At 47.8% G+C, this 15,980-nt stretch overlaps 1 protein-coding gene across 1 annotated transcript in view; it reads left to right on the top strand.

Annotated features, from left to right (window-relative positions):
• Nucleotides 1-15,980, top strand: part of ABCC1 (ATP binding cassette subfamily C member 1) — a 135,472-nt gene that overhangs the window by 27,451 nt on the left and 92,041 nt on the right. The window contains exons 2-3 of the mRNA XM_035717481.2: nt 11,669-11,845; nt 14,478-14,603. Coding sequence (XP_035573374.1) covers nt 11,669-11,845; nt 14,478-14,603 — 303 coding nt within the window. The remainder of the gene's footprint in view (nt 1-11,668; nt 11,846-14,477; nt 14,604-15,980) is intronic.

The raw sequence follows: 15,980 nt of genomic DNA, 5'->3' as shown, positions 1-15,980 counted from the left end.
CTCCTGGGGACACCTGGGTGGCTCAGTGGTTGAGCATCTGCCTTTGGCTCAGGTCATGATCCCAGGGTCCCGAAATTAGTCCCTTATCGGGCTCCCCATGGGGAGCCCGCTTCTCCCTCTGCCTCTGTCTCTGCCTCTCTTTCTGTGTTTCTCATGAATAAATAAATAAAATCTTAAAAAAAAAAAAAAAAGAATATTGCCTCCCAAGTTGCCCCAGGCTGGCTAGTAAGGCCCTGGAGCATGCACATCCCCTGGAGTTCCAAGCACCTGGCTGAGAGGTGGTGCAGCCTGGGAGGTTAGGGCACGGTGTCTGTCTCTAGGTTCAAAGCCCAGCTCTGCGACCCTAAGCAAGCTCCATAACCTCTCTGGGCCTCAGAGTCCCCTAGGTCCGAAAAGGAGGCATTCTAACAGCCCTGACTTTGTAGGGCTTTGAATGGACTCATGCTTGGAAAACCCTTAGCACTGTGCCCGACATTTCAACTATTGGGGTCATTACAAGCGCCCAGTAGATATGTCTGTTTTCCTTGTTCCCAGCTCAGCATTTAGCAGTGTCTCCCCTTAAATTCCTGCTGTCACAGTTTGTTTATTCAAAGTGCGAATTCCTTTTGTTATTATTAGTTTAGAGGTAATACAGGCTGAATGAAAAAAAACAAATGGTGCTAAAGATAATAAAACAAAATGAATAGTGGCTTCTTACTCTAGCCGCCCTGGAGATAGTCCCTGTTAGCTTGCTTGCTTGCTTGCTTGCTTTCTTTCTTTCTTTCTTTCTTCCTTCCTTCCTTCCTTCCTTCCTTCCTTCCTCCCTCCCTCTCCCTCTCCCTCTCCCTCTCTTTCTCTCTTTTTTTTCTTTTCTTTCTTTTCTTTTCTTTTTTCTTTTTCTTTCTTTCTTTCTTTCTTTCTTTCTTTCTTTCTTTCTTTCTTTCTTTCTTTCTTTCTTTCTTCTTCTTCCTTCCTTCCTTCCTTCCTTCCTTCCTCCTCCCTCCCTCCCTCCCTCCCTCCCTCCCTCCCTCCCTCCCTCTCTCTCTCTCTCTCTTTCTTTTTCTTTCTTTCTTTCTTTCTTTTCTTTCTTTCTTTCTTTCTTCTTTCTTCTTTCTCTCTCTCTCTCTCTCTTTCTTTCTTTCTTTCTTTCTTCTTTCTTTCTTTCTTTCTTTTCTTTCTTTTTCTTTCTTTTCTTTTCTTTTCTTTTCTTTTCTTTTCTTTTCTTTTCTTTTCTTTTCTTTTCTTTTCTTTTCTTTTCTTTTCTTTTCTTTTCTTTTCTTTTCTTTTCTTTTCTTTTCTTTTCTTTCTTAGAAAATGTCCCTGCCTGCAGAAGCATCTGTATATGTATACCCTTTTATACTTATTTTATTATTTTTTATATACTAATTTTAAATGGGAACAGTAGTAAATGCATGTGATTAAAAAAAACGAACAGAACATTTTCTAGGTATATGAAGGCATCTACCCTCGGATTCAAATTCCTGGCTACCCATGCTGCCTGCAGGTTATGTGACCCGGCCTCAGTTTCTGTATCTGTAAAAAGGGTTTAATTATAGTGCTTGCCTCCCAGAGTTGTTTGTGAGGATTAAATGGGATGTATAGGGTCACTAAGAACCCCCATGTACCTTCAGACTTTTTGTTCCTGTTGATGGGGGAAAGTGTCACGTAATTTCTGACCTGTAGGTCTTTGCTTGGCTCTCCTCCTGGCCCAGAGCTCTTTCTGTAATGGTACCCACCTCCCACCATTATTCTCTGTCCCCTCTACTCTCCTTCAGGACATGTGCTGCCATTGGACGTGCACGTAGCTATTTAGTATCTGCCTGTTTTAGTAGAATGATCCTCTGAGAGTAGGAACCTGACCTCCAAATGTTATTGGAACATAGGAATCTCCTGATAAATAATTGTCCTCTGAGTGATAGAAAGCCACCTGTCATGAGTTGCTGAGGCGATCACATCCGGGAAAGGACCCTCAGGCCCCACTGGAATGCCTAGTTCAGAGTAGGTCCTTGTGACTAAATAGGTCAGAGGAAGCCTCTACTCCCAGATAACAGGTGACCCAGAGCCACGGTTCAGATTCGTAACTGTGTACCCCGCCTGTTGTTTGCTGTCTGCTTGCCCTCCTCTCTAGAGCCACCCCTCCTGTCCCGGGGTCAGCCAGTGGGGCCCTGGGCAGAGCTGTTCCCCTCATCCCTGCAGGCCCAGGCCTGGTGTCCCTGTAGAAGCTGTGTAGGCCAGGTCGGAGCAGCAGCCTGTGGGGGAGCCCCATGGGGCCCCCTGCCAAGGACATACCCTACAATACGGTACTTCTGTGACTAGCTCGATTGAGCTGAGAGAGCGGTCAGCATCAGGACCACTCCGTGTGGGGCTGCCACTTGGGCTGGGCAGCCCTGGGGTGGCTTCTGGACTTGACCCTGCCAAAGGGAGTGATGGTGCCGGCGGGAGAGCCATTGAATGGAGGTGAGGACAGACCAGAGTGCTCCTGACGGCACATGGTAGGCTGGATAACGGCCCCTCCAGAGTGCCCTGGCCTGGTCCCCAGAAGCCGTGAAGCCGGAAATAAGGCCAGTATTCATAGTTGACCTTGAGATGGGTGGTGTCCTGGGTTATCTGGGCTTGCACAGGAATCACAGAGGTCTTTGTCAATGGAAGAGGGAGACATGAGAGCACAGATGAGGAGAGGCGGCAGTGTGAGCAGCACTTGGCCTGATGGCTCTTGGCTTTGAAGATGGAAGAAGGGGCTGTGACCGGAGGAATGTGGACGGCTTCTAGAAGCTGGAAGAGGCAAGGGAATGGATTCTCCCTCGGGGTCTCCTGAAGGAACGCAGCCCTTCCCATGCCTTGACCATAGCTCACCGAGACCCCTTTCAGGTTTCTGACCTCTGCACCTGTGGGATTAAACCAGGGTGTTACCTTAAGGCACCAAGTTTATGGGACCCCTGGGTGGCTCAGTGGTTGAGCATCTGCCTTTGGCTCAGGGCGTGATCCTGCAGTCTTGGTATCAAGTCCCACGTCAGGCTCCCTTCCCTGCATGGAGCCTGCTTCTCCCTCTGCCTGGGTCTCTGCCTCTCTCTGTCTCTCTGTCTCTCATGAATAAATAAATAAAATCTTTTTTTTTTTTTTTTTTTTTTTTTTTTTAAAAGGCACCTAGTTTATGGTGATCTGTAACAGCAGCATGGGCAGTGAGTACAGGTAATGGGGTCTGAACTTGGTGATGATGGAAGGACTCACATCTTCCTCTTGGCCCAGATTTTTCATGGACACGGGCACAGCTCCAGAAAACCCTGCTAAAATTCCTATGTTTCCCTTCAAGAGGAGCCAGCACGGGGATCAGGAGGGCAGCTCAATAGTCAGGCTTCCTAAGTTTGAGTCCCAGCCTCAGCACATACAAGCTGATTGACCCACGGCTGGTTATTTGTCTTCGTGTCTCTTTTCTTCATCTAGCAAAGGAGCTTCACAATAAAACCTCCCTTCCGGGTAGTCATAGAGGTTAAATGAATTAATTCACTTCAAATGCACAGAAATAGTGCCTGGCACATAATTAGTGCTTAGCTAATGCTACCTGGTATTATTATCCATAACGATCTAAGATCACCATGTGAAGTTTATACAATGGCATAAGTTTTCATTAATACCATTATTTTATTTATATACTTAATATACATGCCATTTATTTGTTACATACATTATTTTTTTTAAGTTTTTATTTATTTATTCATGAGAGACAGGCAGGCAGAGACACAGGCAGAGGGAGAAGCAGGCTCCATGCAGGGAGCCCGATGCGGGACTTGACCCAGGGACCGTGGGATCACATCCCGGGCCGAAGGCAGACGCTAAACTGCTGAGCCACCCAGGCGTCCCTGTTATATACATTATTTTGTAATGGTATGATTTTTGTTACTGACGTAAGAATTAAGATTACTGACAATAGTGTGCAGGACCCTGTGTGTAATTTTAGTTAACCTTTGGGATAGCTCTAAGAGATAGGTATTCTCAGCCTTGGAGATGAGACTCAGAGAGGTTAAGTAACTTGTCTAAGGTCACATGCAAATAGAGAAGAAAACTGGGTCTAGGAGACAAAGGGATAGTCTTTTTGGGAGATGGGGTGGGATGATGTGGAAGGAGAAGGAGAATAAAGAAGGAGGAGAACAGAAGGAAAGAAGTGGGCTCTAAAAGAGTCAGCTGAAGAATTTGTATATAATAATAATCATTTATGTGGGTTTTTATGATCCCCTAGGGAGGAGAGGGTGTTAGCTCCATTTTCCTGGTGGGCCATGTGAGCCTCAGAGATCAGTGACTTACCCAGAAATATACTAGTGGTAATGGTATAAACCCTAAATTCATGCATGTCAAATTCTGAGTCATATTATTATCTGAAAGTTGACTCAGTGGATCAAAATTTGTATTATTGGGATGTTTTGTATCATGAGAGCAGATTCATTTTATTTATTTATTTATTTTAAAAATATTTCTATGTGGTCTCTGTTTGTTTAAAGATTTTATTTATTTATTCATGAGAGTCACAGAGAGAGAGGCAGAGGGAGAAGCAGGCTCCATGCAGGGAGCCCGATGTGGGACTCGATCCCGGGACTCCAGGATCACGCCCTGGGCCAAAAGCAGGTGCTAACTGCTGAGCCACCCAGGGATCCCCTATTTTTAATTTTTGAAAAAAAGATTTTATTTACTTAGAATGAGTGAGAGCATAAGCAGGGTGGGGGGAGGGGAAGAGCAGACGAGGAGGGAGAGGGAGAGAAGCAGACTCATCGCTGAGCAGGGAGCCTGGCACTGGGATCATGACCCGAGCCGAAGGCAGATGCTCAACCGACTGAGCCATCCAGATGCCCCAAGAGCAAATTAATTTTAAACTTGTTTAAACAATATAGTGAATTTATTGGGAAAGGTCCACTGGGAAGGAGGACTGCAGGTGAAGTTTGATCCAGTGGCACCCTTCCCCCATCCTCTCCCCCCCACATGGCACCAAGTACCAGTTTCTTTCATCTCCGCTTTTTATAATGTCCACTTTGTTCTCAGCTCTCCACAGAGGTGACACTCCTTCCTTCCCCTCCCAACTTTTGGTGCTTCCCTGGTAAATAGCCGAGACACCTATAAACCCCACATCCTCAGCCTGCATCACTGGGGACAAGAGAGTAGCATCTTTGCTGTGATTGAATTGATTTGGATCAAGATGCCTTAGTTTCCGGTGGCTCAGTTTCCTCATCTGTGAAATGAGCATAGCTTTAGTGCCTCTCCTGTGAGGACTGAGTGATATGCCTGGTACGTCGGTGCTCAGCGTGCCGGTCGTCATCATTCTGCTCCAAGAGAGAAGGATGTGAGATGAAAGCACCCAGTAGATATGTTACAAACTCCCCGAGCTTGTGGGCCAAGCAGACTTGGATATGTGCATCAGGGCTGGGGGCTGTAGGGGGAGGCACATGAAAGGGCACCAGGGCTGTTGAGGTGTCCTCACACCATTAATCGTATGGGTTGGGGGAGTCTGTGATGCTCTTCTTGTATGGAGCTTTTCTTGGGCCGCATTCCCCACGGTGCGCTGCCTGGGTCCACACTGGTGACTGTTTTCTGGACTCCCTTCTCCCAGGGTTGAATTTTGTCACCAGCCTGGGGCCCGATGGCCGCTCCAGAATTAGAGAGCAGTGGTCAGGCCAGCCTGATTGCTGAAGCTCCCTGGATCTGGAGGCAGAGCTGCTGGAAGGAAGAGCGGGGTGGCTGCAAGCCCTGGGGTCGTGAGCCACGAGTGGCCCGCAGACTCTCTGTGAGTCATCGCCTTTCCTAAACCTTCCAGTGGCCCTCCGCATTTGCTGTTTCCTGCCCAAACCCCAGATAGCGGGGTCACGCTGCTGGTCTCCAGGGGGCGGCCAAGGGAGTCCCTTTTACAGAAGATTCCTTATAATCTCAGCCAGTGAGGGACACACTGGACGCCCTGATATTGTTGTCTTCATTCTGGGGACAGTTGTCAGGGCCACTGTTGGCCGGCTGAGGCGGCCTGGGGGCAGGTGGCATCTTGGCTGCCTCCTGCAGCAGTGAAATTGCACGTTCACGAGCAGGTTTCCCCTCTCTGTGTGCCCCCCAGTCCCCCCTTGCTGCTCCCTCCTGCCTCTCCCTCTGGGTCAGGGCGGGCGTGCGGCTTGGAGCAGGAAGCTGCCTTCTGAAGGGCTGGCTCCTGCCTTCGCTGAGCTGAGCATTTCTTCAGCTTCTCCTTGCCAGGGATTCCGTGTCCTTAGATGCTCCCCAGTTTCCTCTTGCTTACTTCCTAAGTCAAGTGTTTCTCTGTCCTCTGAGCTTCCTGAGTCTGGGCCCTGCCAGTGCCAGGGGTGGGGATTAGCGTGAATTCTTAGCATCTGCTACTGGCTGTCACCCCCTCGTGTCTAGAGCATGACAGTCCCATGCAGAACACCTCTCATGCACTGTGCCTTTTGCTACTGGCCAAAACCCCCTCCAGGCCCTTGGTTTTCCTGACCATCTCACTGGGGAGGAGACTAAGCTTGGAGAAGTGAAGTGACCCGCACAGGTTTTCATGAGGTCAGGGCCTGAACTTCAGTCCGCATCTGCCCAACCAGTAAGTCCAGGGTTGTATCCAGGTTCTACCTGGATAGATTGTTATTTTTTAAAAAGCAAAGTAGGAGATGATGTTGGAGAGGGGAGGCATGGCATGAGCCATTTACTCAATAATTTCTGGGTACCTGCCAGGTGAAGAGGAGAGGTGTCCAGAGTAAATAAATATGGTCCTGGCACTGAGGTCCTTGCATGGTCCTCGTAGAACAGAGGTAGTGACAAGTAGGAAAATAATTGCAAAGATTGGGGGGATGAGTCTGAGGATTTGGGGAGTGGGGAGGAAAGCTTCCTAAAGGAAATGCCCAAGTTGGGTTTTGTGGGATGCATAGGAGTTTGTTACAGCAGAAAAACATTTCAGGAAGAGCATCTAGCCAGAGGTATCCCAGAGAACCATTCACCTGACCAGCAGCTAGGGAGTGCCTTAAAAGCAGGGACCATGGCCCTCCTGGGTCTCCAGTGCCTTGAACAAGCCTGATGCACGTGTGGTAAATGTTTCTTGGAGTGAATACTGGAGTTGACACATTGGGGAACAAGGGTGGGAGAAACTGTAGGAGAAATAGATGGGGCTCAGATGTGGAAGATCTCACGAACCACAGCAGGGATCGGCTTTTGAAGGGGACCGGGAGCCATGCAAGCTGGTACCCAGAGGAGAATGGACAATCAGATCTGTCCCATTTATTAACATGAATACTTAAGTCTGTGAATTTTCTCCCCGAGCAGGAAAGCCTTACTGCTTTTTAACACATATGGAAAGATCTTCCATTTCACTCATTATGGAGGGAGGGAGTGAAGCTACAGTGAGCTATTTTCCACATCCACCTCTGCAGAGATCAAAAAGCTCGTAATACGTGTTGTTTGGGAAGTAGCCACCGTTATACCTTGTTCGGCGGAGTATAAATTGATACCCCCTTGGAGGCCACTGTCTGTCTTAACTTTAGATGCATGTACCTTTTGTCCCCACACATTCACTTCTAGAAAGTTATCTTATATATATATGCCTGTGTGTATGTGAAACAAGGAACTTCCCAGGTTATCGATTTACTGCCGCATTGTTTGTCTATTAGAGTAGCCCATGCCCGGTCGGTAGGAGGCTCGTCAGTTAAAGTCAAGTCCATACCAAGTGCCTGGAACAAAGAATGAGGAAACACTTCTTTTGCAGTGCAGGATGACCTTTAAGGCCTGTTATTTAAGAGAAAAAGCTGGGCGCCTGGCTGGTTTAATTCGTAGAGCATTGACTCTTGACTCTTGATCCTAGGGGTTGTGAGTTCAAGCCCCCCCGTTCAGTGTAGAGATTAAATAAATAAATAAATAAAAAACTTAAGAGAAAAAGCAAGGTACAGAACAGTGAGAGGTGGATGCTCCTTTCTATTTGATAACAGAAAATATGTAAATATGTATTTGTGTGTGTATACACCCACACACACATACACACACATACATAAAATATTTTCTGGAAGGATATGCAAAAAACCCATAATGGTTGCTTCTAGAGACAGGGTTAGAGACTGAGATGCAAAGATGGCATGTTACTTTTACCTTTATTTAAAAGAAAGGTCTTAAGAATAAAACATACCTCTGTTACTGAGAAAATCAGTTGCTAATATTAGGCTAAAAACAGAATACAGGGCAGCCCGGCTGGCTCAGCGGTTTAGTGCCGCCTTCAGCCCAGGGCCTGATCCTGGGGACCCTGGATCGAGTCCCAGGATCGAGTCCCACATTGGGCTCCCTGCATGGGGACTGCTTTTCCCTCTGCCTGTGTCTCTGCCTCTCTCTCTGGGTGTCTCTCATGAATAAATAAATAAAATCTTTAAAAAAAAGAATACAGAACAGTATATTTTATACTTTTTGGGGAAATGAAATCGATACACTTCATCTGGAAGATATTTGGAAGAATACACAAGATGTTAGCAAGGGCAATTTTGCCTGTGGGATGGGATAGGGGACAGCAGGTTCAGGGAGGGAGATTACTTCTTCACCATATGTATGCCATTTTATATAGTTTGAAACATTTTTGACACATAAAATGTATGACCTTTTAAAAAAGTAAATTAATACAAAGAGAGAAACATGGATGAAATGTTGGTTGGGTGCATGAGTGGGTAGATGTATGGATGGTTGATGCATAGGTTGGTAGATGTTGGGTGGGTGGCTGCATGCATGCATGGTTGGATTTGTAGAGAGTGGGTAGATGGATAGACAGGTAGATGGATGGATGGGTGGCTAGGTACATGCATGTTAAGGAGAGGGTAGATGGATGAGTTGGTACATGGGTGGATGGGTAGATGGATGCATGTATGCATGGACACATGGCTAGGGAGTGGGTAGATGGGTGATGAGTTGGTTGTGTGGGTGGGTAGATGGATGCATGGATGCATGGGGAGGGAGTGGGTAGATGGATAGATAGGTAGATAAATGAGTTGGTACATGGATGGATGGATGCACAGATGCATGGGAAGAGGGTGGGTGGATTAATGGATAGATGGATGGGTGAGTTGGTGCATGGGTGGGTAGATGGATGGGAGTTGGTGCCTGGATAGATAGATGCATGGATGTATGGGTAAGGAGTGAGTAGATGGATAGATGAGTTGGTGCATTGGTGGGTGGATGGATGGATGGGTGAGTGGGTGGGTAGATTAAGTATCTTGCGGATACACGTATGGATGTCCGAGTAGGTAAGATAACTGGCTGTAGTAGGGACGACTGAGTGGGGCCAGGAGGACTGGAAGCAGGGAGTGGTTAGAATGGTTAGAGAATTATTGAAGTAGTCCAGACAAGGAATAATTGGGGCAAGGATTAGGTTATGGAAATGTCTCATACATGAACCAGCTTCTGCTATACAGAACCGCATATATTATTGCCCAGCATTGTTTTCACAAGAAAGGCAAATTCTTTTGGAATGAGCTTTTTCTGGCAACTGCTCAGAAACGGTTCTGTGTATAATAACCAACTAACAGTTTAATTCTGTTTTCCACCATCACCTCAAGAATTACAAGTGATGTGAAATCAGTCAAAATAATCAGTCTTTGATCTAAACCACTCTTATTCTCATTTACAAGGCTGTCTTCCAAATACCAAGTCCACGGAGGCGTGACCTTTATCCTTTTTTAGGATTTCTTTGTGTCTAGAAGTTTCCTAGCTAATCCCTTTGTGTGCGTTGACCTTTTAAAGTTTATTTATCAATGATTTTCTTGTTCTTGGTTCTGGAGAAGTAACTGTTCGTATCCTAGAATAATTATACCTCTGAAGAACCAGTTTAGGTACCTGCTTAATAACCAGAGCCCCACTTGCGCTCTTTCTTAATGTCAAATCCTTTCTTTTTTTAACCATCTTAATAACCATTTTGAAGTGTGCATTTCAGGAGCGTTAACTATGCTCAGTGTTGTTGTTCATAATGAGGTGTCTTTTCTGAGAAGCTTGGAGCATGTATTTTGATGAAATGTGTGTTTTAAGTGAAATGATCTTTTTGTTCCCATTACCTTCTTTCATGTCCTCCTATGTGGCTTGAAAGCTTGTTATAGAGCCCTAAGTTTCTGAGTTCCTTGGTGGTCCTGCTTACCTGATTGTGGGGAGTCTGTAGGGATCAGAGCTACCTGGAGCTTTCTGGAGTGTGCTTTGTCTGGTGGCGGGGAGAAAATTCTAGGAGGGAAGTAGGCTGCATGGGGCCTGGGTCCTCGAGGCAGCTGGAACACCCGGACCTCATCCTAAGAAGGGCTGCTCCCCAGCTCTCCTGCTGATGGTTGTGAAGCAGGAATTTGGGCCCGGTGCTGCCAGATTTTTCTCATTTTCTAAGTGGAGCCAGATCTAAATGTTTACATGAAATTTTCTGATTTTAAAAGTTGGCATCTAACCTAAGACTCTTTAAAAAGCATGCTAAAACAACAGCAGTAACAACAAACCGTGGGCCAAATTGGCCTGGGGGCCACCAGTGTCAGATCTCTGATGTTACCTGACCTACTCATGGTAGAAATAGGAAGTGAAAACCCCAAGGTAGGGTAATAACTTTTCCCAAAGTTGTGTAACTGTCAGTGGTCAAATCAGGACTTGAATTAAATTCTCCATTTACAGAAGTCCTAACTGACAGATGAAGTTTATTCTTGGGCCCATATACTTGATCCATTTATTATGTGTCTGCTTATCTATTTGGCTCCTTCCTTCCTCCCTCCCTCCCACAGAGAGAGGCAGAGACACAGGCAGAGGGAGAAGTAGGCTCCCTGTGGGGAGCCCAGCGTGGGACTCGATTCCAGGACCCTTGGATCACCCCCTGGAGCCGAAGGCAGATGCTCAACCACTGAGCCATCCAGGTGCCCCTGTTTGGCACGTTTCTAATGAAACACATGTGGGTTCCTAAAAAAAGAAAAGCAATTAAACTTGTTTCCGAGACTGGATAACTTAGTGGTTCAGTGCAGGGACTTCAGAACCAAATTGGCTGGGTTTGAATTGGGCTCCAGATCTTGCCTACTGTGCGGTACTGGCACATATCACCAAACCTGTCCGTGTCCTGGCTCGCCCTTCTGAAAAAAGAATGACAGAGTCCTCAAAGAATTAAGGGAGATAACCGCATATAAAGCATTTAGAATAGAACCTAGCACTTAGATTACAACTTGGGCGTCATCCATGATGCTGATGCTGCTAATGGTGGTGGTGGCAGTGATGATGATGATGATGATGGTGGTGGTGGCGCTGCCGATGGTGGCTGTGGTCATGATGATGGTGATGTTGGTGGCACCGATGGTGGTGATGGGGATCAAGAAGAAGACTTTCTGAAGTCCTCAGTTGATGAGATGGTAAGGTAGGGTGATTCATAATGACTCAAGGACTCTTCAGTTGACAGGGGAATACCCTTCTGGGTTTCTTCAGTGACAGGCTCTAGCTTCTTCATGATGGCGGGACTTGCCGCAGGTCCCAGGCCTTACTGGTTCTGTGAGGCAAGACCTGCCTTTATGCCTTATTTTTTGTCTCATGGTCTTTCTGGCTCCTGATCTTTCCAGGTGGCACGTTGTGCCCAAGAGGGCCTCAGGGTAGGGTCTCATGTGTTTTCTTGCGCTCCATCGTGTCGAGTTTTGACCTTTGGGCCCCCCTCTCCCACGGCCCGTGGATCCTGATCCTATGTTTTTGTCCGCAGGAGTGGGATGTCTCGTGGAACACCAGCAACCCCGACTTCACCAAGTGCTTTCAGAACACGGTCCTCGTGTGGGTGCCTTGTTGTTACCTCTGGCTCTGCTTCCCCTTCTACTTCCTCTATCTCTCGCGCCATGACCGAGGCTACATTCAGATGACATATCTCAATAAAACCAAAACTGTAAGTCCCTTGGGGTTTCATCGAGGTGGCAGGTGGGGTGGGGTGTGCTTGGGTTGGGGAGTGGTGGTTGGTGAAGACAGACACGTTTCTTCTGCTTAAGTGGGTTCCTTCTTCTAGAAGGTGGTGGGCAAAGGCTGAGGCTTTGGGTTCAGACTTGGGTGCACAGGTGGGCTCTGCTTCTTACCAGCTGTGTGACCTTGAGCACAGTTTTTGACCTGCCTGAGCCCCTGCTCCCCCATCAGTACAGTGAGCATGATAAGCTCTCCCCTACGAGATGATCAGGAGACAATTAGGAGGTCTTCATACCTGACCCGGGGATTTCTTTATCTGCCCTCCCCTCCCGTCCCCTCCCAATAGTCTTTACCTTGAAGTAATTTCATGCTGCAGAAGGGTGGCAGGAAGGATCCCAGGAACTCCCCCCCACCCCACCCGACCCCACCCCGCTGACCCTGGATCCCCGTTACAGTCAACAGGTTTTAACATGTTGCCACACTTGTTTTATGATTTGCTCTTTGTCTCTCCAGTTACACAGGTCATTTATTTTTTTCGGAGTCATTTGAGAATCGATAGCATCTGTGCTGTTTACTAGTTGATTCTTATGGTGTGTCTTTTCTCAAAACAGGGCATTCTCTTATGTAACGACAGTATAGTTACTAAATTCAGGCAATTTAACATGAACACAATACTTTAAAAAAAAATCTTCTGTCTGAATTCTGCTTTTGTCACTTGTCCTACACAGCCCTGTCTAGCACCACACCCCCAGCCCCATCCAAGAACCAGTCTTGGGGCAGCTGGGCGGCTCAGCGGTTGAGCGTCTGCCTGCAGCTCAGATCGTGATCCTGAGGTCCTGGGATCGAGTCCCATATTGGGCTCCCTGCAGGGAGCCTGCTTCTCCCTCTGCCTGTCTCTCTCTCCCTCTTTCTCTGTGTCTCATGAATAAATAAATAAAATCTTTAAAAAAAAGGATTTTATTCATTCATTCATCCATTCATTCATTCATGAGCATGAACGGGACGGAGAGAGAGAATCTGAGGCGGACTTCACCCCTGAGTGCAGAACCCGATGTGGGGCTCGATCTCACCACCTCGAGATCATGACCTGAGCTGAAACCAAGAGTCAGATGCTTGACCAACTCAGCCACCCAGGCGCCCCTCATGCAGTACTTTTAGTCATGGTGTCTCTTTGGTTTTCTTTCATCTGGAAGGACACCCTGCCTTCCTTTGTTGCTTTATGACAATGACGTATTGGAAGAGCGTGGCCCAGTTGTGTTAGAGGGAGTTCCTCAGCGGGGGCCTGCGTGATGTTTCCTCAGGATGCTGGTAATGCATGTCCAGCTGGAAAGCCATGGAAGAGGTGTTGTGTCCCTCTGGGGTCTTATACCTAGGGTCGTGTGGTGTTCATCCACCCCGGATTGATGGGGTTCATTTGGATCTGTGGTCGGAGTGTTGCCTGTTTGTCCCCATTACAGGGCTGTCTCAGGGAAGACATGTCAAGAGCAGGTACTGGTCACGTTCTTTATTCCATTTCCTCTTCTCGACTTAGCAAGTGTCTTACTTCATTTTAAAAGCCACGTTTCTGAAGACTTAATTTTCCTAAAAGCGAGAGAACTTGAGTGGTTTTACTGAAGCTGCCCCTTTGCCTACAGTACCCTCATCCAAACGTGTCTCGTTCATACCACACAAAACGCTATCGATTTCCCTCTCCTACGTGGATCTAATGTCTTCCTCTCAGACCTTTGGGGGCACTTTGTGCTTTTTTGGGGGGAGCAACATCTCCCTTTAAAATATAAAACAGATTTTACAAAGAAATGAACAACGCCTTGCTCAAAAAACCTCTTGTTGAATAAAATCCTCACTGTGGCCCAGCGTGATCAAGTGCCCAGGCTCCCCTGCAGCCATCTGCCACACTCACTGCTCGTTCCACAGCAGCCATAAACCTGTCACACGCAGTTCCTACCTCAGTGCCTTTGCACTTGCTGTTCCCTGTAACTGAATTGTTATTTCCCTCAAATATCCACATTTGGCTCTTTACCTATATGTCTCCTGATTGCAAGGGCCCTCCCTGACCATCCTGTGTTGCCGGCTTCATTTTTCCTCATGTCAGTTCTCACTCTCTGGCATCATAGCCTACATTTTGCAGGTTGGTTTTGGCCCATTTTTTTCCCCACTAGAAGCTCCGTGATGAAGGCAGGGACTTTTGTCTGTTTTGTTCAGTGTTGTATCCTTGGCACTTTGAAAAACATGTGGCCCATAGCAGGCACCCCGTGAATGTTGGTGAATGAGTGCTTAGAGCATGAGGTGCCTTATGCAGGCGTTCAGGGTGGCAGATGGAGGTGAGCTGTAGACTGAGCTCTTGAATTTTCCTGTGATGGAAAGAACAGCGACCAGACAAATGGCGATGCCCTGGGTGCAGAGGGCATCGTACTCTGGTTACAGGCTAGCGTGTGATGGCCCGGAGGCTGGCTCGCCCTACCTAGGACTTGCCCGTGCTCAGAGGCTGTGTGCTGTATCTGAGGACCACAGTGATGGTTTCGGGGTTGGCTGGTCCCTCCAAGGCTGAGCTTTTTGCAGGGGTGCTGGGCGAAGTTCCAGGCCGCCTGTTGTAAGACATGTATGTCCTTCTTCTCTTCCAGGCCTTGGGATTTGTGCTATGGATCGTCTGCTGGGCAGACCTCTTCTACTCTTTCTGGGAAAGAAGTTGGGGCAAAATCCTGGCCCCGGTGTTTCTGGTCAGCCCAACCCTCTTGGGCATCACTATGGTAAGTAGGAGCTAGCTGTCCACCAGGTACCACCAAGGCTAAAACCATTGGTCAGCGTCTAGAAATGAGAAGATCTCATAAGAAAAATCCAAAAATTGGGTTTCTCATGAACGATTCAGAGATGGCAACAGCAGCCTCATCGTCTCCTGGGACAACAATCAGCCGGACCTGAGAGATGACTGCAGCCTTTCAAGGGGGGCCTGTGCCGTGCACTTTGCCACAGTCCCCACCACACCTTGTTACCCTCCTTGCCACTGAGGCTGAATGGCGGGTGCCATCTCCTGTCGTGTCTGCTGTGTTCCGTTCTCGTGCTGGCTAGCTCAGCCATTGATACCAGTTGTCTGTGACCTAACGGCCACTTGAGTTTTCAGCTTCTGGCTTACGAGGTGGGATGCCAAGCTGAATGGGAAACCACCCTGCCCCACGGGGGCCCATTATTGTGTGGGACACTCACCCAGGGCAACTGCTTTATTACAGCTGCCAGGTTTTAAGTACTTAATGTGTGCCTGGTGCTGTTGTTGGGGGTTTATATGTCTTGAAATGAGAGATTAGAATTCATCTATTCTCAGAGCAGCCTTGTCCCCATTTGGCAGGGGAGGACACTAAGACTCAGGGACATTAAATGTCCTCAGGGTCATGCAGCAAATACCTAGCTGAGTGAGGGGGTGGTCACTGTGGAGGCTGTGGTTTGGCGCCCACATGCCACGTTGTTGTACTCTGAATGAAGGGCCGTTCCTGCGTATGCATGCCATACCTCGGTCCTTGGAGAAGCCTGGAAAGTTCTCAGCAAGCATAGCCCTCGAGTGTTTGAGAGTGAGCAGGGAAGCAGGTTCGGGGTAGGATGTTGTAAGTGGGGAGAACAGTGAGTCCAAGGAGGGGTTAGAGGCTGGGGGTGAAGGAGTAGAAGCCATCCATGAAGGAGGACTGCGGAGTGGGGCTTCAGGGGGTACAGAGCAGCAGTTGGCAGAAGATGGGAAAGGCAAGGCAAGTCTGAGCCAGATTGCGGAGGCTCGTGAATCTTTATTGCACTTACTAACAGCCCCAATCTCTTTACATGTGGACTCATTAAAGGATTTGTGCTCTTTATTCCTGTGTTTATGGATAAGCAAGTTGAGGCACAGAGAAGTAAAGGAACTGACTCAGGGTCACACAGCCAGTAAGTGGGAGAGCCAGCCTCACACCCAGGTGTCTGCCCCACTGTTTGTGGGCTTCTTTGCCAATACGTGGCTCTCCCCGGGGGCTTGCTCACCTCTCTGTCTCCATAGCCGGGCCCCACGCCTTAGCATGTAGTAAGCACCCCATAAGTGTGTCAAGGGAATTGGTAAAGGAAGAGCTTGGTCTTGTTGGCCTGAAGGTCTTAGACTGTACGTCTGGGCA

Source organism: Canis lupus, chromosome 6 (genome assembly GCF_003254725.2).
Source record: "Canis lupus dingo isolate Sandy chromosome 6, ASM325472v2, whole genome shotgun sequence".
NCBI classification, from domain to species: Eukaryota; Metazoa; Chordata; class Mammalia; order Carnivora; family Canidae; genus Canis; species Canis lupus.
This window is presented reverse-complemented; position numbering and strand designations above follow the sequence as displayed.